The sequence below is a fragment of the Lithobates pipiens genome, unplaced genomic scaffold (assembly GCF_037356315.1).
Source record: "Lithobates pipiens isolate NorthernLeopardFrog02 unplaced genomic scaffold, aLitPip1_a1.2 Scaffold_16, whole genome shotgun sequence".
Lineage (NCBI taxonomy): Eukaryota > Metazoa > Chordata > Amphibia > Anura > Ranidae > Lithobates > Lithobates pipiens.
In genome coordinates, this window is record NW_027507748.1 from 274,365,263 (window position 1) to 274,388,893 (window position 23,631).

The 23,631-nt window shown below is 46.3% G+C and overlaps 1 protein-coding gene across 1 annotated transcript in view; it reads right to left on the reverse strand.

Annotated features, from left to right (window-relative positions):
• The window catches only part of LOC143984337 (putative E3 ubiquitin-protein ligase makorin-1), a 51,841-nt gene that overhangs the window by 13,622 nt on the left and 14,588 nt on the right, over positions 1-23,631 (reverse strand). Inside the window, exons 4-7 of the mRNA XM_077484577.1 lie at positions 6,272-6,384; positions 5,992-6,182; positions 5,791-5,901; positions 4,950-5,088 (exon numbers count right to left, since the gene is read on the reverse strand). Of these exons, the coding sequence (XP_077340703.1) occupies positions 4,950-5,088; positions 5,791-5,901; positions 5,992-6,182; positions 6,272-6,384 (554 nt within the window). The remainder of the gene's footprint in view (positions 1-4,949; positions 5,089-5,790; positions 5,902-5,991; positions 6,183-6,271; positions 6,385-23,631) is intronic.

Below are 23,631 nucleotides of genomic sequence, written 5' to 3' on the forward strand. Positions count from 1 at the left end.
AATCAGCACAACGCCACTCAAATCAGGACCATCAGACTTCACTGCTGCCTTTCTGATAAGTAACCAACAAGACAGTAAAACAGGACACAAAGCCCCACAGACAGACCTCAATCTTGTGTATGTCTGATGTGCAGCAATATAACCATTATGAGCAGAGATGTCACCAGACTCATTGATGTGCATTTCTGCTGTGCAGCACAAAACCAGAAAGTACAGACTACCTTCACTGTTGTATTTTTCTGATCTGTAGCCAAACAAAGCAGTACCTTTAGGATATAAGGGACAGCAAACAAGCTTCAGTGCAGCACATTACTGATGTACAGCATAGTTGCCAACTGTCCCGCATTTCGCGGGACATTCCCGCTATTAGGACATTTGTCCCGGGAAATGTCCCGGGAAATTGAATTTCCCGTTTTTTGTCGGCGGCGACAGTCTCTGCCGGCCGCCATTTTTAAGAAGACCAGAAGTTGGTCTACACCTGTGGCGCCGCCAACCCTCGCTGCTAGTGTGCGCTTGTGTCAGTGAGTGTAAAGGGCAGTGGGCAGCGCCACAGTCATCTGCATGCGGCAACGGCGGCATGTCGGGGGGGCGGTTTGTGGATGTCAGAGGGGCACCAGATGTAAGGAGGGGCTCCGCTGATGGACACAGATGTGAGGAACGTACCTCTGATGGGGCACCTGATGCAAGGACAGACTCTGCTTGGGACACCTGATGGCAGGCAACGTGGCTAGTGACGCGCTCAGGGCTCCCACTGATTCTGCATTATGGTGAGTTGAATGATTTCATTTTAGATTACAATGTAATAGAAATAATGCGCTTCAATCATCCTGACACCATAACAATCATGGCGCCAGGATTGAAGCGCCAACACCAGGTATTTGGAGTATCTTTATCTTCCGATTGTCAAACTCTGGAAAACACATATTGCTATTGTGGTGTAGGATCGGGGGGGGGGGGGGGCTGCTGTCCTTCCTTTCCATCTTCCCCCTTCCCCCTCTCCATCCCGCATTCATCTCAGACTCTAACCACACCCCTTTGAGCCACGCCCCATGTAAGCCATGTCCACTATTTGACGTAAACCACGCCCATTTGCCGCATTTTTACCTTTTCCTGTGCCACACCTATAAACGCACACCCCGCCCCCTAATTATACCACAACTCCCGCCCACTGCCAAAAAAAAAAAGTGTCCCGAATTTTTTATTTTTTTTCCACAATGTTGGCAACTATGGTACAGCAATATAGCCCTTATGGAGCAGAGATGTCACAAATCTCAATGTGCATTTCTGCTGTGCCACAACAACATCCCAGCAAGGACAAACCTTCAAAACTGAGGTCTACTGGTGTGCAGCCAATGAGGAGTCATGGCCTATCCCTTTATGAAATAAGCAACAGGCAATTTCATAGGCATAGCCTGGGCTGTAGATACTAAACCTTCACCACCAGTGAAGGAACAAATCCTAAAATGGTAGGACACCCTACTATAGTAGTAGTTGTCCTACCTTACCTCCATAGACTGAGCAAACGCTAGCCAGCTTATACCCAGGTGGTGCTGATTAGCAACTAAAGTCTCAATGAGCCCAGCCCTAGAGACCAATTTAAGACAGCCTCTAGAAGAGGTGGTTACCAATTTAGCCTGGGGGTAAATGGCTACTTGCAGGCTTCAAACAAGCAATTATGTAGCTCTTGCATAGGTTTGTACAGAAAATTCTCAATTAAAAAGGGATGTAGGAAGCGATCTATGGTGAATCGCCTTTAGATCTGCCACTGAGTGGATTGTAGCCCAAACCCCCAAAAAATAAAAAAAAGTTTTGTTTTACCTCCTACACTATAATATAACCACAGTGTAAAGATGGAGTGGGAGGTTGGAGCTTATGAAAGTTACCTATAGCAAGCAACCCCCAAAAGGAGGATCTGTCACAAGGGAACCCCTACTGTGCCACACAGAAGCTTGTTCCCTGCCCATCCTTGAATGTTAGGTCAGCTTTTAAGCATCATGAAGCAACTTCAGATTCCTAGCAGCTGGGCTAATAGGGCTGGTAACCTAGTGCACCTGCTGACCAGGGGAGCTTCTGAATCCAACCACTGCCCAATGCCCAATAACTTGTTCAGTGGTATACCTGGCCTGTAAGTAACTTTGCATCTACCAGGTCCCCTCTGTATGCTATATTCATCCCTACTAATGTACCACAACTGGGCATGTAGGGAGAGGCTGGCAACCTACTGCTGCAATAACCACAGTGTCTCTGCTGTAAGAGGGAGCTGTGGCTGGTGGTTTTAGCAGTGGCGTCTGGGCCATTTGTATCCCAACCCCAGGTTCTGCACTGCACCAGTCAGTATATACACACGGGGAAAGGGGAACAATGGCCTACCTACCTCTTTCCCATCTGAGGTGGTTTAGGCACACCTGTCCACCATACAGTGTCCGATGTAAGAGGGAGCTGCGGCTGGTGTTTTTTTTTTTTTTAGCAGAAGCTTAAGGGCTATTTGAGTCCAGACCCCAGGGGAGATCATCTCAAATGCTCAGAAACCCTCTGGCTGGAATTGGGATTTTGCAGCTAAATTCCCAAGGCAAAAGGAAAGTACTTACCGTTGTAGTCTTCCCCTTTTTGCCACAGCCAACAGGCTTGCTTTTCCATCCTTATGGTTCCACACGCAAGGAGGATAGCCAAAGTGGCGCAACCCCCACGCCCCAACTGCTGTCCCCATAGGGTGGTGCAAGGTTAGGCCGTGTCATGCACTGTACCAGTCAGTATTTACACATGGGGGGGGGGCATCAATGCCTTCCGTTCCTCATTCCCATTTGAGGTGGTTAAGGCAGACATCCACTGTAGTGAACTGGTGCCTCCTTGCTCTAGCGAAAGGAGGATGTGGGTGCCTGCTCCTACTGACTCTCACCCTACCCTCCTGGGTAAGAACGCCGCCATCTTCCCGAAGTTTGAAAATGACGCGGGTGCTTGTTCCTACGCCCTCTCCGGTAGCCCACGCGTCAGGGACACGATCCCCCTGGAAAGAACTGATGGGCAGCACCCCCCGTTTTAACAGCCACCTGTACAGGTAAGGAGGGGAGACAGGCTAATGGCCCCTGAAGTTCTGGATACACCACTGTACCCAGGGTCCTTCAGCTCTCGGGGGGGGGGGGGGGGGGGGCTCTTCCAATTTCTGCTGCCCCCCTGAGGAAAAGATAGGGGAACCCCCCCCCCCCAGGAAGGACAAGAATATCCTACCAGACCCAGAGGCTTCCCAAGCTTGTGGTCCGGCTCCCAGGGGAGACCACCAGCCCCAGGCTTCGGGTCATTTGGAAAAAAAAAAACAGTTTTGGCTATGTAGGGAGAAACACAATCAAAAACTGGAGGATCAAGGGGGGGGGGGGGGGAGAAGGGTGGGGACTTAACACAGCTGTCGATTGATTGCGTTCTGTAGGGAAGAGCCTCATCTCTCAGGTGTGCCGTCCTGGAAGAGGACTTCAGAAAAACAAATTTTTGGGGGCACAGGAAGAGAAGCAGACCCCCTTTATCACCAGAAGATCTGTTGTGGCCGGAGGAGAAAATGACAGGCTTCTGTGCCGTTTCCAGGGTCAGGTCGGTGAGTGCTCAATACAGCCCCTGGTGGTGACACATAGGCATGGCAACATACATGGAAGGAGAAATTCTTGAGAAAATCTCCTTTTCCAGAGATAAATCAGAGATACAGATCCAATCCTCACCCTTCATGGTGGGCTCCAAGACCTTTAAGAAACCTTCAGGAAACAGGGGAACCACAGGTTACCCACAATCCTGGACCTGCAACAGCATCTTGCCAGAAAAAAAAAAAAAATAATTTATGGCCTTACTACCAAAAAGTAGTAGATCCAGGGCCCATATCTCTAAAGAGAAGCGTTCGCAAGCAAAACCTTGTTTCTTCAGACACGAGACCTCGGTACCATTCATTTAGCCCATGAAAATACATCACGGATCTGGTCAGCATGGTTAGCCCCAGCAAGGATTGCTTCCAGTGGAGCTCAGCACATCTTTACTTGTTACCAACAGCTTAGACACTGGCGAAAAACAAACTAAGGACTCTCAGTGGGAGGGGTTATACAGGGAGTACACTTCTTGCCTTAGGTCATGCCAGTGTCCATCATACATCAGTGGCCCTATAACCCATGTAGAAAGTACTATGGCTCTGTGTCTCCTGATGCAAGAAAAGAAAGATGTACTCAGTGGCCCCTTGTAGGGATGATAGGATATATTGGGGTAATGTATGAAAGGGAAATCCAATTTGCACTGCAAATGCAGCCGCTCTAAATCTAAGGGGTAGATTTGCAGTGAGTGGAAGCTCTGCTGATTTTATCATCCAATCACATGCAAGCCAAAATGCAGTTTTTCTTGCATGTCCCCCTTGGATCTACACCTTGCATTGTGTCCAGGACTAAACCCAGATGCTTCATACAAGGTGTTAATTCCAGCAACGACTGAATATTCAGTATACAGAACCTTGGAGCCTAGCGCAACTCCAGTAGATCTGCAGGTTTTTTGCTACTTGCAGAGTAAGAAGTCTCCTATAGCCTAGGATGAGGTTTCAGTAGCCATGGGGACTAGTGCCATCCTGTTTATAGGCCAGACAGTCTACTCCAAGCTCCTCATAGGAAACAGGAGAGATTACACATTGTGCATGTGCGGCTGAAAGACCATAACAGAATTTCCTCCAATGGGACTAAGACGCGGTGGTCCCAGAAGTTGCTGTACTACCATAGGCTGTAGTTTGTGGGGTTTTATAAGGCTTTTTCTTATTACATTTTGGGAAAAAAAAGAAAATAAAAAAATTGTAAACTAAACCCAAGCTTAGGATTTGTAAAGGTTGGGACACTGTGAAAATTGGACCAATTAGGGCTCAAGTTTTTACCACCATGACAAAGTGCAATATGCTGAATACATACAGACTTGTGACCCAGTCAGCCATATATACTCACTAGGGAAGAGGCACTAGCGCGTCTCTGATCTCTCCTTCTCCTGCGCTGGTGACCATGTGGCAATTCATGAAGATATATACATTCAGATTTAAATGGGCATCGTCCGTTACTTTGAATGAAGAAGCGACAGCGAATCTTACTGTGTGGGAAAATACAAAACACTATAAAAAACAAACCCCCACACACCCCACTGCAGCACTCATCTAGAAGCAGCATCAGGAGCTAGTCAGGTACTGCGCATGCATATAATCTGCACCAACTAAAGCAGAGTCAAGATTGCCCCTACATTGCTGGAAGGGGGGGGCTCCATTGCACCCAAAAATATGGTCTAGGGAGTGAGGGCACCCTGGGCTGAATGTTAATGAGCTTCCACACTATAGTGCCCCCCCCCCCCCCCATGGCTTTAACATCCACAGCCCTGGACTTGCAGGCCTCTCAAGGCATTGCATGGAAACAGAGGGGAAAAAAAAAAAAAAACCCCACACAAACATCTTGCAAAATATTAGGAATGCGAGTGGAACCTCCATGGAAAGAATGCCTTTTAGTGGAGAAGACACACACGGCTGGAGTTAAAATTAAAAAAAAAAAAAAGAGGGGGGGGGGGGGGGGGGGGTAGCTGTGAATACAGATAAGCTTCCACCAACATGGTAATCTATAGAAGGTTCAGCATTATAGCGGGCCTGCCATACACAGAACAGTGTTCAGCACCCAACCAGCCCACAGCCCCAAAAAGCATCTCAAATTTTAGTCCATGGTGTTTTGGGATGGCACATTTCTAAAAACTTGATTGTCCTAACTGTTAAAGTTAATAGCCTTGAGATCCACAGCAGATCTTACATACCCAGTCTTTGCTTTAAAATCTTCAATTAATTTTAGTTTCTCATCAGAGTCTCCAATCCAGTATTTATGAGGAATAAAGTAACTGGACTTTACACGACACTGTGGGCAGCCTCTGAAATAACAGGGAAAACTACATTTTCAAGTACTCTGTATTCAAGCATGTAATATTCAGAACGGTATAGTAAACAAAAGCTGAACTTACTTAATAACCTCATTCTGAAACTCCCTCGTGTTCCTCCAGCGTTTGATACAGCCGACACAATAAGCATGGCTGCAGTTGGGCAATATTCCAAACACTCTCTCTTGAGCTACCTGCTTATCATACACTTTATCCATGCAGATGCCACAGATCACATTCCTGCTAAGTTCATACTGCTGTTCTGGATCCTCACCCTGGAGGAGGGAAAAAAATTAATAAATAAACACCCTCTTGCAATTATTGCTTAACCACACACCAAATTTCTGTTTTATTGTTCACTTACCATTTTTGAATGCAGCATTTTCAGAGATGCTTGAGGTTTGCCATCTTGGACTTTGGCTTGCTTAGGCAGCGACCCATCCATTAAGACAGGACTAGACACAGATCTAACAAGCCCTATGTTAAATACATATACATTACATACAGGTTATAAACTAAAGAATCAAACTGGATTTTTAGTTTGCAAAACTACATTGCATCTGAGCATCAAGCCAAAACATTACATTTTTTATTCAAAGTAAAGTCATCCATCAAGGTCCTCATGCTGCATTTTGCTGTGAAAATAAAAATAAATCTATCACTTTTACAAACACCCCCTAGCATTTCTGGCCATCGTGATTAAGAGCAGTTGAATCATGTAGGGTTTACTTTCTGGAATCCATCTGCCCTTAGCTGAGAAAACATCTCCTTCCCTCCTGAAATATGACTAGGCCTGGAACATACATACCCATTTCAGATCAACTGGAAGAGACATGAAGTCTCAACTTCAGGACACACACACCTAGGGATGGGGGGAGTCAAGCTAAATGAAGCAGTGCGTAAGAGACAGTATCAGGTCTTACAGCTCAAAACCACATCCAGGCAATGGAAGAACAATGTCCTGCTTGAGGTTGAAAGGCTAAAGCTACTGTTATGGATGATATGTTTCTTTAAATGCAACTCTATGGTGCATCTGTTGTACTTCTTCCTGTGTTGCATTTCCTGTTCCTGCTGGGTCTTCCCAGTGTAGCGGTGGCTCCTGGAGAGCACGCACTATGCATTTTTTTTCTAAAGTTAAAGTTGCCTAAACTGCAGTTTGGGTACAGTTGTCCAAATTGGGCCTCAGCATCAGTCTAACTGGACTGTGAGATGTTCAGCCTGGCCACAGTCTCTTCTGGTAGGCATGGAACTATGGTCTGGTCAGGTGCTTAAGTTACTCGGAGTCCACCCGGTGGGAGGGGCGCTCTCGCTGTGCTTTCTGGAAGAGGGTACTTAAGATTTGGATGTTATGCGATCCGGGGTTCCGGGTCCAGAAGGATGTTCTTACTCCAGGTCCCGCTGACCAGCCCCCAGGAAGGCTATGGCCTGGGTGCGGATTCACCAGACTGATGTCTCAGGGCTGGCTAGCCTGAGGCAAGGAAAGATTCTGAGGTGGTTGGGTGCCGTCTCTGGTTCGGGAGAGGCCCAGTATACTGCCAGTGGAGGACTCTTCAGAAGACCACGTACGGGTTAGTTTAGTTCCCTTAGCAAGAGCCTGGAAGGGCTGAAGTAACCGAGAGAATCCGTTCTTGTGGACATTGCCAAGTAGGCTGAGAGATCCAGGTATCCTGCAAGTGTTCTCAAGCTTAGTTTTCCTACAGGTTCTACAACGTCTATGGCAGAGACATGTTCCATAGTAAGCACCAAGTTGGCCGCTAGGCCTTGTGAGAGAAGGACTGTCCAACCTGAGTGATCATCCAGTTGCGAATGGCTATTCTCTGGATGCAGTCAAAGTAAGCAAGTTGAACGTTTTTCATGACATTGACACCAAGAGTACCTGAACCCTCTGATCCCAACTTGAAAGACTGTTTAATTGTCTGAGTTTTGCAAATAAAATCCCTTCAAGTGGATCTACCACAGGACATCCTAGACGTGCTACAAGGAGAACGGAAGGCAACAGTAAGCACAAAAATAACCAGCAGCTCCTTCGGTGGTTAGTGCTACATCAGTAAACATTACTTATGTACAGTAATGGCTTGTGCTGTCTACATATATCACATCAAACATGATGTCAGAAGACTTCTGGATCCATGCTCTTTCTACACATTTGATGCTGAGAGCCTGCCAGCCTTGATCTGAGTGTTCTTAGAACTGATTGTGCCTCCTAACAATTGCAGTCCTGTCCTGGATGCTGAATATTTGCAGCAAGGAAACCAGCATCATGGCAGCTAACAGCATTCCACTGCCTGAGGCATTGAGGGTAAGTGGAGATGTCAGCAGTAACTGGGACAATTTCAGGGACGAATTTGACTACTCCCTAGCCACAGGGTAAAAAAAATTAGAAGCCTGCAGCAGTGCAAGCAGCCACACTGAGAAGGGCGATGGGCAGTGAATGCCTCCATTTTTTTACAAGCATAATCTGAAACTCACAGGAGCAAAAAGTGGCACCAAAACCAGTCTGGATGCATTAGCCGCTTTCTTCAGACAAAAAAAACAAACCCCCCAATCACATGAAAGATACATTTAGCTGCTGTAAGCAAGAAGACTGAATAGCTAGGTTTGTCACACGGCTAAGAGAAAAAGCTGCAAGTATGGCTCTCTGAGATTAACTTATTTGTGATAAAATAGTTTTGGGCATCACCAGTGAAAGCACACGCCGCCACATGTTAAGGAAACGCGATTTAGATCTACAAAACAGCAATTGAGATGTGTCGCACTGCAGAACTTACTGACAAACATATGCACACTATGGAACAGGATAAACTGACTGACAATATCAATGCAGCCTCTAAATAAAAGCAAAGCTTCAAAAACCACCAGCATAAGTTTCAGCACAAGGGTCACCTACACAACTCACTTGGGGAGGAAACCTGCATCATGCAAGTATTGCAGCATTGTGCATGTATGAGAGAAAGAAAGTGTCCTGCATATGGGAAAATTTGTACTGCATGTGGTAAACCAAATCACTTTGCAAGAGAATGAGTCTCCAGTAAAATGGAAGGAATTGAGCAAACGTCAGATCCGGAGGATGCACACCTGCTTAGCACCAATATGGTTTACTCCTCAAAATGCATTGGTGCGGTAAACACAAAGGGCAAAAAAAAGGGTTTGTAAACCTCAGATTACACAATATAATCCAACCCTGCCAGCTCAGTTCGGCTGCAACATGTGATGTCATGAGTATAAAGGACAAAATTAAACTGGTACCCAGAGCACCCCTTCAGCCTAGTAGCACCAAACTAAAGTTGTATTCAGGGGGAACGAATGGAATCATCGGGGCTATTCCAAACAGAATGTAGCATACGCGATTGTATACACAAACTGAACTTTGACATTGTTGATGCCGATCAGAAACCGCTATTATCAGGTTCAACATGTGAGCGCCTTGGACTGATGTTCACCATTCCTGCTGAGCTACATAATAATTAGCCTGCAAATTCTCTCTGACTAGGCCACTGACAAAACAGCAAATTCTTCACGCCTACAATGATGTGTTTGAGGGCCCGAGTTAGTTCCAGGAGAGGTTCGTTTTGAACTTGATCCTACCATTCAACCTGTACAATGTGCCCCACTCAATGTGCACATCGCCATTAAGCCACAGCTTAAAAGCTAAAACTAGATAAATATAAAAGCTGAATGACATCTAACTTCAGTAACAGAGCCTACAGATTGGATCAGTAACATGGTTGTTATCAGAAAGCCTGAGAAGATCAGAATATGCATTGATCCTGCTAGGGGAAAACCCATAACTTAAGGGCTTTCAGTAACGTTGACTGCTGAAACCGAATTCAGGATGATGCGTTTTAAAATACAAACCTATGGTTTTCGCCATAGGCAGGGAGAACAACTTTGTATCAGTACATGGTATACATTCAAATATATTGTTCTGCCTAAAGCTGGGCATCTGACTATATTTATATACTCTAAAAATGGGGGGGGGGGGGTGGGAAGTCTTGTGAGTCTTTTTGAAGGTCTAATCAAGTTGTAATTGTATTTATATTCACAAAGGGATGGTCACTTTGCACCTAGGTGTCACTTCCAGATTCTCGGGAAAAATGCCCATTCACAGCTGGAGGTGTGACTTGCATTTGGACACCATCAAGACAGTTATAAACACATCCTGTGTATTTGAAACAAATACTCTTGCTTAATCAGAATACATGTTTTTGATAATCATGACAAAAATTGTTTCTAAATAAATGGCGATTCCATTTACCCGCTCAATCCCAAGTTTCTGAATATGGCCCTGAAAAATAACCCCCCCCCCCCCACACACACACACATCACACTACTTAATGCCAACACTCGATATTTTGCACAAACTACCTAAAGCATGTGTCTTCACACTTGTTGATGCTAGAGATGCCTTTTTTACAGTGCAAACTGGTTGAAAAGAGTAGCTACACGATCACGTTCTGGACTCCTTGGGGCAGAAAGATGGCTCAAACTACCATTTGGAGTCTCTGTAGCACCTGAGGTATACCAGCGAAAGCAGGATGAACTATTCACGGTACTGAGCCAATAGCCGACGACATCCTTATAGTTGGCTGCGGTAATACAGATGAGGCTGAGAATGACCATGATGAAAACAAAGTTAATAGCGCTACTGGATCATTGTAGGCAGGTTATGCTGAGGCTTAGTGTAGAGAAATTGCAGTTCAAGGTGGAAGAAGTCCATTTCCATGGACACATCCTGTCTACACAAGGCTTAACAGCTGACCCAGATAAGATTAAAGCCATTGTGGACATGCCACAGCCTGCTGATGCCAAAGCGGTACAGAGATTTATTGGCTTTGTTACATACCTAGCGAAATACCTGCCACACTTATGAGGTGTGCGAGCCATTAAGGCAACTTCTGGAAAGAGCCAGTTTGGCACTGGCTTCCCCAAGCATGACTGGACAGTAGAGGCTATAAAAATGCTTGGTCACCTCTGCCCCAGTGTTGAAATTCTATGATGTCACAAAGCCTGTTACGATACAAAGTGACTCCAGTAAAAAATGGTCTAGGTTGTTGCCTTTTGCAGAAAGGTCAGCCAGTTGCATATTTGTTCAGAGCTCTTTCATCAGCTGAGCAAAATTATGCTCAAATTGAGAAGGACTGTTTAAGCATTGTATTTGCCTGCCAGCGTTTCCATCATCATCTTTATGGACAGAATTCAATTACAGCTGAAACTGATCAAAAACCTCTGCCATATTCAAAAAAAAAAAAAAAAAAAAAAAGCCCCTTGTGTGCTCCCAAGCATTTGCAGAGCATGATGCCTACATTGAAGAATTACAACCTTAATGTTGTCTACAAGCCAGTATGTGAAATGTATATCTGCGATACCCTGAGCAGAGCTACAGCAGATAATGTGGCACCTGGAGGTGAGCATCGTACAGTTTGTCTTCTGGAACAGAAACAAAATTTCTTTGCAGATATCAATACAGCAGACTATCTTAAGGTCACAAATCAGCAAATACATCAACTCATACAGCACACTGACAGGGATGCATCTTTACAACCTTTGAAATCTATTGTTTTTAGTGGGTAGCCAGATGAAAAAGAGGCTGTACCTGGAATTGTAAGGGAATATTGGTCCTTTAGAGATGAGATCAGCATACAAAATGGTATAGTGTACAAAGGTCCAAAAGTTCATCGTTCCAAAGTCACCAAAAGCAGAGATGTTATTACGCATACACTCCAGCCATATTGGTGGTGAAGCATGCTACAGACAAGCTTGTGATACTCTTTACTGGCCCAACATGCATGGTGAAATAAAGGACTTTGTCAGTAATTTTCCCAAATGCAATGAATATGCCCGATTACAACAAAAAGAAACCATGTCACATGAGATACCTAAATGTCCGTGGCAGATTTTCAGTATGGATTTAGTCAACTACGCAGGCAAGAAACACCTGCTATTAGTCGATCATTATTCAGACTTCTGGGAAAGACCTTCCCGACTTATCCACCGAAGCTACAATTAAGAGGTGCAAGGATCAGTTTGCATGTCATGGCCAACCAGATACAGTAATCTCTGACAATGGCCCTCAGTTTGCGAGCCTACAATTCAGAAAATTTGCCACCGAATGGGAGTTTGAGCATGTTACTTCCTCACCACGTCATCCACAGGCTAATGGCAAAGCTGAATCGGCTGTAAAGATTGTATAAAAAAAAAAAAAAAAAAAAAAAAAGTATGCAAGAAAGCACAAAGTGATGGTAAAGACCCATGGAAGGCCATTTTACATTGGAGAAACACTCAACTGAAGGCATGGATAGTAGTCCAGCACAAAGACTGATGTCAAGGAGATTTAAGACATCCTTACCAGTAGCAAATATGCTGCTTGAACCCTCTGTCATACAAAGTTACTGACAAGTTAAGGATTAAGAGACAAGTGTCAAAGGCACGATACGACACATTGGCCAGAATTGAATTTTGGAGAACGAATCCGTATGAAACCATTACCTGGAGAATAGGTACTTGTCTGCAAAAGGTTGCACCACACCTCTTATCTTGTGGATGTTGAAGGAACTCTATCGCCACAATTAAGTGGATTTGAGAGTGGCAGAGCAGCCTGGATCTCAGTATCCTGTTGATAGAGCAGACTCACCCAGTATCACAAGGACATACTCACCCATTGACAGTGAGGCATGTACAGAGGCAATGCCTCATGCCAATAGCAATCACAGTCCTGGGCAAGCAAGTATACCCAACAGCTGTGAAGCGCAGAGCATGCCAGTACGTGAAGAGGAGCCCAGTAACTTCAGAGAGGGCTAAAGGAATCCTTGCATAAGGGCCAGTTTTCACCCATAGTGGTAGATGTTCAAAACCACCGACGAGACTTGACCTGTAGAATGTGTTATTGCTTTGTCTCTTGAATTTCAAGATGTTCATTTATTAACACTAAAAGGGGAGATGTTATGGATACGTTTCTTTAAATGCAACTCTATGGTGCATCTCTGTTGTACTTCTACCTCTGTTGTGTTTCCTGCTGGGTCTTCTCAGTAAAGATGGCTTAAGTACAGTAATGGCTTGTGCTGTCTCACATATATCACATCAAACAGCTACTACATTTGATAGGAATGAAAGTCTGGGCCTTAACACCACCATGTGAAGGCGATGGCTTTACGAAACACCACCTTGTGCGAGAGTAGTGAGTTTTTATGGCTTCTGAATGCCCAGAGAACCTGGTCCTATGAAGTAAAAGGACAAACAAGGCAGGCTATATTTGAATCCAATGATCTCTAAAAAGACACCCGACTCAAATGGTGCTGAAAAGCCATAATTATGGTTGAGACCCAGCTGTACCACCAGATTTGTCCCATGGAAAAAAAAAAAAATTCCTATAATAGGAGCCCCAGGACCCACACCAGATATGCCTTCCACATGTGAAGTACCTTGAAAGGTTAAGCTTTCTGGTTTTGAATCAGTCATTCCCACAATGTTAAGGAGATTCCCTTTGATCTCACAAGCTGGGCTTCAACACCCTTGTCATTAAGCTAGTACAGGTTCTTTCACACGGGATCGATCCATGATGATCCACCCCATGAACATCCGCTTACTCAGCAGGGTTCACTCTGTTGATCCCCACTGAGCAGGAAGATGAAAGGTCTGTCTCTGCACACTGTGCAGGGACGGACCCGTCACAGCACTCCTCTCCCCATGGGGGAGATTGGATGAGGATGGACCGCAGAGTCAGTCGTCATCCGATGACTGATGGAAAAGTAGGTTTTTCCTCACTTTTTCGGATCAGAGCGGGTTGGATGTCAGCGCTCCATAGAGGTCTATGGAGCATCCATTCAGGTCTGCAAAAAACAAAAAAAAAAAAAAAACAAACACCACACACACCCAAAAAAGGAGTTAGTACTCACCGGTAACTCTTTTTCCAGTGGAGTTCCAGGACAGCTCTTGAGAGATGGAGTCCCTCCCATTGCCAATCAGTTCAAAAGGCAGACCTTCAGGTCCCTGGTCAGTCATTTACCAAGAACCAAAGGATGGAACTGTAAAAAACCAACAACATAACCACAACAAGCAATATAGTTATTGTATTAAACTTTGAGAAAAAAGGGTGGGCTCGTGCTGTCCTGGAAGACCACTGGAAAAGGAGTTACCGGTGAGTACCAACTCTGGTTTTCCCCAGTTGTCTTCCAGGACAGCCCTTGAGAGGATCCCCAAGTACTCACCAGATTAGGGTGGGACCACGGCCTGGAGTACTTTCCTCCCAAAAGCATGATTCTGACTGGACATTAGATCCAGTCGATAATGTTTTGTAAAGGTGGAAAAGCTTGACCACATGGCTGCTTTACATATTTGCTCCGGGGTGGCACCAGCCTTTTCTGCCCAGGAAGCTGCCAATGCCCTTGTGGAATGGGCCCCAATACCACCAGGAGGGTCTTTGTTCATTGCTCTATAACCCTCTGCTATAGCTAACCTGATCCACCTAGCTATGGTGGCTTTTGAGGCCTTCTGTCCTTTGCGTTGACCTGAGAATAGGACAAAAAGAGGGAATATGAGATTCTAAATGGACTGGTTACTTTAAGGTAATCTAAAATGCAACGTCTTACATCCAACAAATGAAAGGTTTCCTCTTTCTTATTTGATGCATTCTGACAGAAAGGAGGAAGGACAATATCCTGCGACCTATGGAATTTAGATGCCACTTTTGGCAAGAACCCAGGGTCTGTCTTTAAAATAACTGTCTTCCAAAATCTGTAGGAACGGTTCTCTTATAAAAAACGTTTGCATCTTACTAACCCTACGGGCGGAAGTGATTGCTACCAACAGGACCGTCTTGAATGTGATCAGTCTTAGAGAGGACTCTGATATAGGTTCGAAGGGAGACCCTAAGAAATCTCAGTACGACAGCTAGAACCCAGGAAGGAGTTTTGTTGACTGACTGGTTTATGTCTAGAGATTGTCTTACAAAACATAGAAATGAAAGGGTCTTCCTGCAAACGTCTTTCCAAGTACACACTTAGGGCAGCTATCTGAACCTTGATAGTACTAGGGGTTAATCCCTTGTCTACCCCCTCTTGTAAAAACTGAAGGATATCAGCTGTGTCCATGCCCTTCCACCCAGTCATCCAACCAACTATTGAATTTTCTCCAGACTCATATATAGCCCTGGTAGTTGGTTTTCTACTCTGTAACAGGGTCCGAATCACCCTGTCTGTCAGACCCTTACTTCAAGATTTCCTCCTCAGTAACCACGTTGAGAGGTTTAGCAAGGTTACCTGAGGGTGAAAAAGGTCCCTGCGTCAGGAGATCTCGTCTGCAGGGAAGTCTGAGGCGGCTGGTCTGACAGCTGCAGCAGCGTTGTAAACCATGGCCTTTTGGGCCAAAATGGTGCCACAAGGATTAAGCAAGTTTTCTCCACAAGGAACTTTGCTAGACCCCTTGGGATACGGTGGAGTGGCAGAAATGCATATGCCAGGCTGAAAGTCCATGGAGTTTGTAAAGCATCTACTGCCAGAGGGCGATCCCCTAGGCATAGAGAGCAAAAATTTTGAACTTTTGCATTCGACCCGTTTGCAAAAAGATCCACTACTGGCCTTCCCCAGCGAGTTACTATCAGATTGAAAAATTCTGGATGTAGTGACCATTCTTGATTCGAAACTCGTTGTCGACTCAAGTCCGCAGTGCTGTTCATCTCCCCCTCCAAATGAATCGTAGAAATGGATTTTAGATTGGACTCTGCCCACCGAAAAATGTGCCTGGTCACTGACATTAAACGAGGGCTTCTGGTACCTCCTTGTTTGTTTAGATATGCTACAGCCGTCATTGTCTGAGCGGACCTGTAGATGATGACCCTGTAAAATGGTCTGGAAAGCCAGTATAGCTCTGAGGATTGCCGCTAGCTCCTTCCAATTGGAGTAGAGAAGCCCCTCTCCTTTAGTCCACCGGCCCTGGGCCCAGTCTGAGTTGAGATGAGCTCCCCAACTGCTCGCATCTGTGGTCAGAGTGGAGGTAATGGGCAAGACTCAGAACCCCCGTTTAGGTTCCCTGCATCCTTCCACCACCAGAGGGACTGCTTTAATCTTCTGGGGGATTGATACCTCCTCCAATTCCTTGCCCTTTAAGTGTTCCAGCAAGAACCTCTGGAGGTCTCTTTGATGGAACCTGGCCCATTGCACAGCTGGAATGGCTGTTGTCATGAGGCCTAGCACTGACATGATCTCTCTTACTGTGCACTTGGAAGAGGTTTGGAGAAAAGAGATTCTGCACCAAAGGTTCAAAATCTTTTCCTCCGGTAGTACCATCGTCTGATCCACTGAGTTGACCTTGTAGCCTAGGTATAGATCTCCTGAGTAGGAACAGTCTTGGATTTTTCCCGATTGATAATCCATCCTAGTTGACCTAGACTGAGCTGTGTTAACTGCAAGTCCTGAGAGAGCTTTTTCTCCGAGTGGGCCGTCAAAAGTAAGTCGTCTAGATATGGAATGATCGAGAGCGATTGAAGCCTTAATGCAACTAGTGCTTCCCCGAGAACTTTGGTAAAGATTCCCGGGGAGGCAGACAGTCCGAAAGGAAGAGCTCTGCACTGAAAATGATAAATTTTTGCATCTATCTGAATAGCCATGCAAAGAAATTTCTGGCATTCCTTCCTTATAGGTATATGCAAATAAGCGTCCCTTAAATCCAGGGTAGCCATAAATACCTCCTTTTGGAGGAGATTCTTTATTGAATAGATCAACTCCATCCAAAAAACTTCTTGTACCGGATGGAGAGATTCAGAGGGCAGAGGTTCGTAATCAGTCTGAACTTCCAGGACGGCTTTTTTTTACCACAAATATGAGAGTAAAAACAGTCCCCCTGCTGCTGAATGGGGACTGGTGTCAATACCTCTTGATCTACCATTTCCCCTATCAACAAAGGTAAAGGCCTGGCCTTCTCTGAATGGCTCGGGAGCTTTGTTACAAGAAATTTTGGGGGTGGGCAGCTGTGAAACTCTAGCGCATACCCTCTTTTTATTATGTTTAAAACAAACTTGTTTGAGGTTATCTTCTCCCATTGTCCCATTGTGGAAGAAAGCTCGATAACCTTCCCCCCACAGGGAGCCTGATGTCACTGGGGCTTAGGGGTCTGCCTGGGGCGGCTAAAAAGTAAGCCCCCCTTTCCCTTCCCTTTTTGACCTATCCAGTGCTTTTTAGGCTTGAACTCCTCCCCTTTTGTGGGTTCCTTAAAAGGACAAAAAAAAAATAAATTCTTGGAAAATTTCTCTTTTTGATGGGAAAAGTCTTTTGTCTGCCATCCTTTCTAAGGTGGCATCTAATTCAGGCCCAAAGACCAAATCCCCTGTAAAAAGGGACACTACACAAGCGAGTTTTGGATGCCGTGTCACCACCCCATGTTTTCATCCATACCACTCTCCTAGCTGCCACTGAAAGTGTGGCTGTTTTAGCCGTAAATTTCACAGAATCAGTGGAGGCATCAGAGATAAAACTCATGGCCTTAAAGAGCATAGGAAAGGTCTTCAATAGCTTAGCCCTAGGAGTGCCTGCTTTCAGATGCTCCTGCAGTTGTGATAGCCAGAACTCCAAATTTCTAGCCACACAGGATGTGGCTAGAGCTGGTTTTAACCTGGCCATGGAGGCATCCCAAGCCCTCTTTAGGACCACATCTGCCCTTCTATCCATTGGATCCTTTAGGTGACCCATGTCCTCGAAGGCCAAGTCAGATTGCTTTGAGACCTTGGAAAGAGGTGCGTCTAGCTTTGGATTTTTATTCCAGACCGCTTCTGGGCTCTCATCAAAAGGGAATCTTTTTAAGGAATTGGGAAAGAAGAAGACTTGTCTGGTTCAGACCATTCCTTAAAAGGACCAGATCAGAAAGTACCTTATGTATGGGAAAAACCCTTCGCCTTCCTTTTCCCCAGAGCCTCATACATTAAATCATGCCTGGATAATTGAGTCTCGGTCATCAATTTACAGCGTATCATAAATGGCACTTAATAGCTCCTCTACCTCTTCAAGAGAAAGCTTATACCTTGCGCCTTTGTTAGCTACAGCCTGATCCTCATCCTGGTCCGAATCAACATCAGAGAATTCAGGGCTAACTAACGTGGGGCTATGCTCTGACTATATGGGGCTCCCCGGAACTAGGTGTTGTAAGGCATGGTGAGTAGGAGATTGTGGTTGCCTTAGTGGTGGAAACAGCTGTACCTACGTCCGTAATTAAATCACAAAGGGATTTAAAAGTTGAAGCCATCTCTTGTTTAACCACTTGCCGACCAGCGCACGACGATGTACGTCCCTTTAAATTTGCCGCCCTGCCATCGGGAGCGCGCCGCCGGCGGCGCGCTCCCGCACTGGTCGAGACCCCCGTGAGTCCGGTCGCGGGACCCGATCGCCGTGGGCATCCCTGCGATCGTCTCACGGAGTGGCCGAATGGAGAAGTGCCGTTGTAAACAACATTTCTCCATTCTGCCTAGCAACTAGTGATGCTGATCTCTGCTCCATGTGATTGGAGCAGAGATCAGTGTTCACTAAATGAAAGCCCAACCCCCCCACAGTTAGTAACACATTCCTAGGAACACTTAACCCCTTCACTGCCAGTGTCATTTACACAGGAATTACTGCATTTATATAGCACTTATTACTGTATAAATGACAATGGTCCCAAAAATGTCCAATGGGTCCCCCACAATGTCGCAGTCAAAAAAAAAAAAAAGATCGCCGCCATTACTAGTTAAAAAAAAATTATTAAAAATGCTATAAAACTATCCTTATTTTGTAAACGCTATAACTTTTGCGCAAACCAAATAATCGCTTATTGCAATTTTTACCAAAAATTTGTAGAAGAAAAACGTATCGGCCTAAACTGAGGGAAAAAATGTTTTATATATTTTTGGGGGATATTATAACAAAAAGTAAATAATGCGTTTTTTTCAAAATTGTCGCTCTATTTTTGTTTATAGCGCAAAAAATAAAAACCACAGGGGTGATCAAATACCACCAAAAGAAAGCTCTATTTGTGGGGAAAAAAAAAAAAAGAAAAAAAAAAAAAACGTCAATTTTGTTTGGGAGCCACGTCGCACGACCGCGCAATTGTCAGTTAAAGCGACGCAGTGCCGAATCGCAAAAAGTGGTCTGGTCTGAAAGTGGTTAAAGGAGTCGAGAAGCTTAGCCAAGAGGGAATCTGCCTCCGTTTTCAGAATGCCTGCAATACACTGTTTGCATAAGGCTTTACCAGAGCCTGAAGATAACCCATTTCCACAGTTAGGACATTTTCTGCGGCCTGATTTGTCTTCCCTTGGGGCTTCCTTAGTCTGAAACAAGAAAAAGGGCATCCTTAGTGCTTAGTCTTAATACCTAGGGAACACCTGTGCTGTACCACCGCAAACAATCTCCCGACCTGTTAAGTGAACACCACCCTGGTGAACTACAAGTCCCAGCCTTAATACCACCAACCACCAGTGTAATGGCATGCCCAGCAGCCTACCTGGATTTGACTGGTGCCTGCCTCCATGGTCCCCCTTGAGATCCGGATCCCGCCGCTAATCCGGTGCAGCTGGACGCTGGTGGGATCATACAGGCAGTGTGGGCTTCCCTCTTGCTCCCTGTGCCTTCAGAGACTCAGAACTGGAAGTCTCAGCACACAGAGATGATGCAGTTCCGCCGGAAATGACGCGACAGCGCCACCGACCCCCACCGCTATCAGTGCAGAGGAGGACACAGAACTGCCACACTGCTCTCAGGGGGAACTAACACCATCCTGACGCTGGCCACCTCGGAACTGGAGAGAGGAAGGGAGCGGGTCTGCTCCTACAATGCCAGACGGTACCCAAGCCCATAAAATCTTGTATATGAACTAGCTGAGAACCTGCCGTACAGGACCCAGTCCCCCAGCACAGGTTCACACTCTTCAGGCAGCCTTTGAGAGATGTAGTCCTCCTGGTAACATGTTCAGACGGAGGAAACACAAATGACTGACCAGGGACCTGACGGTCTGCCTTTTGAACTGATTGGCAATGTGTTTCCTGTGGCGATGGGAGGGACACCATCTCTCAAGGGCTGTCCTGGAAGACAACTGGGGGGAAAAAAAAAAAAAAACCCCAAACTGACAGGCAGACCAGAACGGATAGTTTGTGAGAAAGAGGCCTAAGGCAGGATGGTAATCTGTACCCAAAACAGAAGAAGATGTGCATGATCTGATTAGAGACCATGGAGCATCCGTCAGGAGTAGGGATGAGCCGAACACCCCCCGGTTCGGTTCGTACCAGAACTTTCGAACGGACCCCACGTTCGTTACGAACGTTAGAACCCCATTGAAGTCTATGGGACTCGAACGTTCGAAATGAAAAGTGCTAATTTTAACGGCTAATATGCAAGATACTGTCCTAAAAAGGGTTTGGGGACATGGGTCAATGCCTAAAATGTTTTTAAAAATGTCCGTTTTGGCGGGAGCACTGATTTTAATGACGATTAAAGTGAAAAAAAAAAAAAAGTGAAATATTCCTGCAAATATGGTGCCTGGGGGGTGTCTGTAGTATGCCTGTGAAGTGCCACGTGTTTCCCGTGTTTAGAACAGTCCCTGCACAAAATTACATTTAACGGAAATAACACCATTTAAAACTGCTTGCGGTTTTAATGTTATATCTGGTTCCTGCAATATGGTTGAAAATCATTGAGAAAAATGGCATGGGTAGCCCTCCCTGCCCATTACCAGCCTATTTGGGTCTTGTACGCATATTAAGGGGAACCCTGTACCCATATTAAAAAAAGGAAATGCGTGTGGCCCCCAGGCCCTATATACTCAGAACAGCAGTATACAGGCGGTGCAAACAAGACAGGGACTGTGTAGGTTTGTTGTGTTAAGTTGAATCGGTTTGTAATTTTCAACTGGTACATTTTTAAAGTGTAGCTCCAGTCAAAAAAATGATTTTTAAGCTTTTTGGAAAACATAGGGAAGGGTTATCACCCCTGTATAATTTGTTTTGTCGTTCATCTTTTTTCATCTCACTTGCTGTTGTCTCCTTCCGTTTGCAAGTAGGAGATGTTTGTAAGTTGGATGTTTGAAAGTAGGGGCCTGCCCTATATGCTCTGCAGAAATGGCGGAACAAGGTGTTGGTTTTGCCACAACATTGTAAGCCCTCAAAGTGACTCTTGGTGGGCGCTGGAGCGCCCTGCTGTGAACGATTATATCAAGAATTGTAATTACATGCCATTGTTGAACAGTGGTAGAAAAATTGACCTTTGGTGGTTGTGGTGCTGGTGCCACAACACTATAAGTCCTCACCGTTACTCTGGGTGGGCACAGGAAGGGGCCCTCCTGTGAAATATTATATCAAGAATTGTAATTACATGTCCCTGTTAAACAGGGGCAGAAAAATTGGGCTGATGGCATCAACCAGAACCAGAAATGTTCTTCCAACATATCAGCGGAGGAGGAAGAGGATAGACAATCACTCAGCATCAGCATAGGCAGTCTTGAAGGGATGTGGTATTTCAAAAAAAATTATTCTGTTACATCAGCTTCAGGTGCTTGGTAGCTGTGGGTGATCCAAGACTGATTCATCTTGATGAAGGTCAGTCGATCAACTGATTCGGTGGACAGGCGCACCCTGTGATCGGTAACAAAGCCACCAGCAGCACTGAAGGTACGTTCCGAAAGAACGCTGGATGCAGGACAGGCCAGTAGCTCAATTGCATACTGTGCAAGCTCTGGCCAGTGATCCATCCTCAAGACCCAGTAAGCCAGAGGATTTTCGTTGGGAAAGGTGTCCAAGTCTGACCTTGCCCCTAGGTATTCCTGCACCATGTAAATCAGACGCTGGCGATGGGTGCTGGAACCGATCATACCTTGGGGCTGCGGACTAAAAAATTGTCTGAAAGCATCAGACGGCCACCTTCTCCACCGCTCCTTCTGACCGATGCCTCAGCAACACGTTGTCCAGGACCAGGAGTTTGTAACCTCCCAGTCTCTGGGAACGCGTTGCACAGACCTTTCTGCAAGGCCTCCCGGAGATGTCTCATCCTCTGCTCCCTCTGCGATGGCAAGATAAGGTCGGCAACCCTAGCCTTGTACCGTGGATCAAGGAGAGTGGCCAGCCACTAATGGTCCCTCTCCTTGATCCGAAGAATACGAGGATCCTTCTGCAGGCTTTGCAGGATCAGGGAGGCCATGCAGCGTAGGTTAGCTGAGGCATTCGGTCCGGAGTCCTCTGGGTCACTAAGGACAACATGATCCGCAGCTACCTCCTCCCAGCCACGTACAAGTCCATGTGTTTCTTGGGACTGTAAATCATCCCTACAAGACTGCTGCTGCTGAGTGCCAGCCTCCACCTCCATGCTGACACAATCATCCTCCTCCTCCTCTTCCTCTTCCTGTGTGATGGGTGGCACAGCAGGAACACTGTCTGGATAAAGGGGGCCTTGAGAGGCAAGGAAGTCCTCCTCTTCCTGCCTCCGTTCTGCCTCAAGTGCCCTGTCCATTATTCCACGCAGCGTATGCTCCAAGAGGTGGACAAGAGGTACAGTGTCACTGATGCATGCACTGTCACTGCTCACCATCCTTGTGGCCTCCTCAAAACGGTGACAGGACAGTGCATGCATCCCTGATCATGCCCCACTGGCGTGGTGAGAAAAAAACCAAGCTCCCCTGACCCTGTCCTGGTGCCGTAGTCGCACAGGTACTCATTGATGGCCCTCTGCTGCGTGTGCAGCCGCTGCAGCATGGCCAATGTTGAGTTCCATCTGGTGGGCATGTCACATATAAGGCGGTTCTTGGGCAGGTTCAACTCCTTTTGGAGCTCAGCCAGCCGAGCACAGGCATTAAATGATCGGCGGAAATGCACACAGACTTTCCTGGCCTGCTTCAGGACATCCTGTAAGTCGGGGTACCTGCCCAAGAACCGCTGCACCACCAGGTTAAGGACGTGAGCTACACACAGGGCACATGGGTCAGTTGTCCCTGTCGGAGGGCGGAGAGGAGGTGGGTGCCATTGTCGCAAACCACCATTCCTGGCTTAAGCTGGCGTGGCGTCAACCACCTCTTGGCCTGCCCCTGCAGAGCTGACAAAACATCCGCCCCAGTGTGGCTCCTGTCCCCCAAACAAACCAGCGCAAGCACGGCATGGCATCGTTTTGCCTGCATACTTGTGTAGCCCCTGGAACGCCTACGGAGCACCGCTGGTTCTGAGGACAGAGCACTGGAAGGCCATGGAGGAAGAAGAGGAGGGGGTGGAGGAGAGATGTGTGTCACAACCAATAGTAGCATTTTGGAGGCGTGGTGGCGGAACAACCTCCAACACTACTGCACCTTGTCCTGCATCCTTCCCAGCAGCCAGAAGAGTGACCCAATGGGCCGTGAAAGACAGGTAACGTCCCTGTCCATGCCTGCTGGACCATGAGTCAGCGGTAATATGCACCTTACCGCTGACCGCCCTGTCCAGCGAGGCAAGGACATTGCCTTCCACATGCCGGTAGAGAGCCGGAATCGCCTTCCGTGAGAAAAAGTGGCGTTTGGGGACCTGCCACTGAGGAACCGCACATTGTACAAACTCACGGAAGGGGGCCGAGTCTACCAACTGAAAAGGCAGCAGTTGAAGTGCTAGCAATTTAGCCAAGCTAGCATTTAACCGTTGGGCATGTGGATGGCTGGGAGTAAACTTCTTCCGCCGGTCCAGCAGCTGGGGCAGGGACATTTGCCTGCTATAATCGGACGTGGGTGTACCGCTAGCAGAGTTCCCGGAAGCACTTGGCT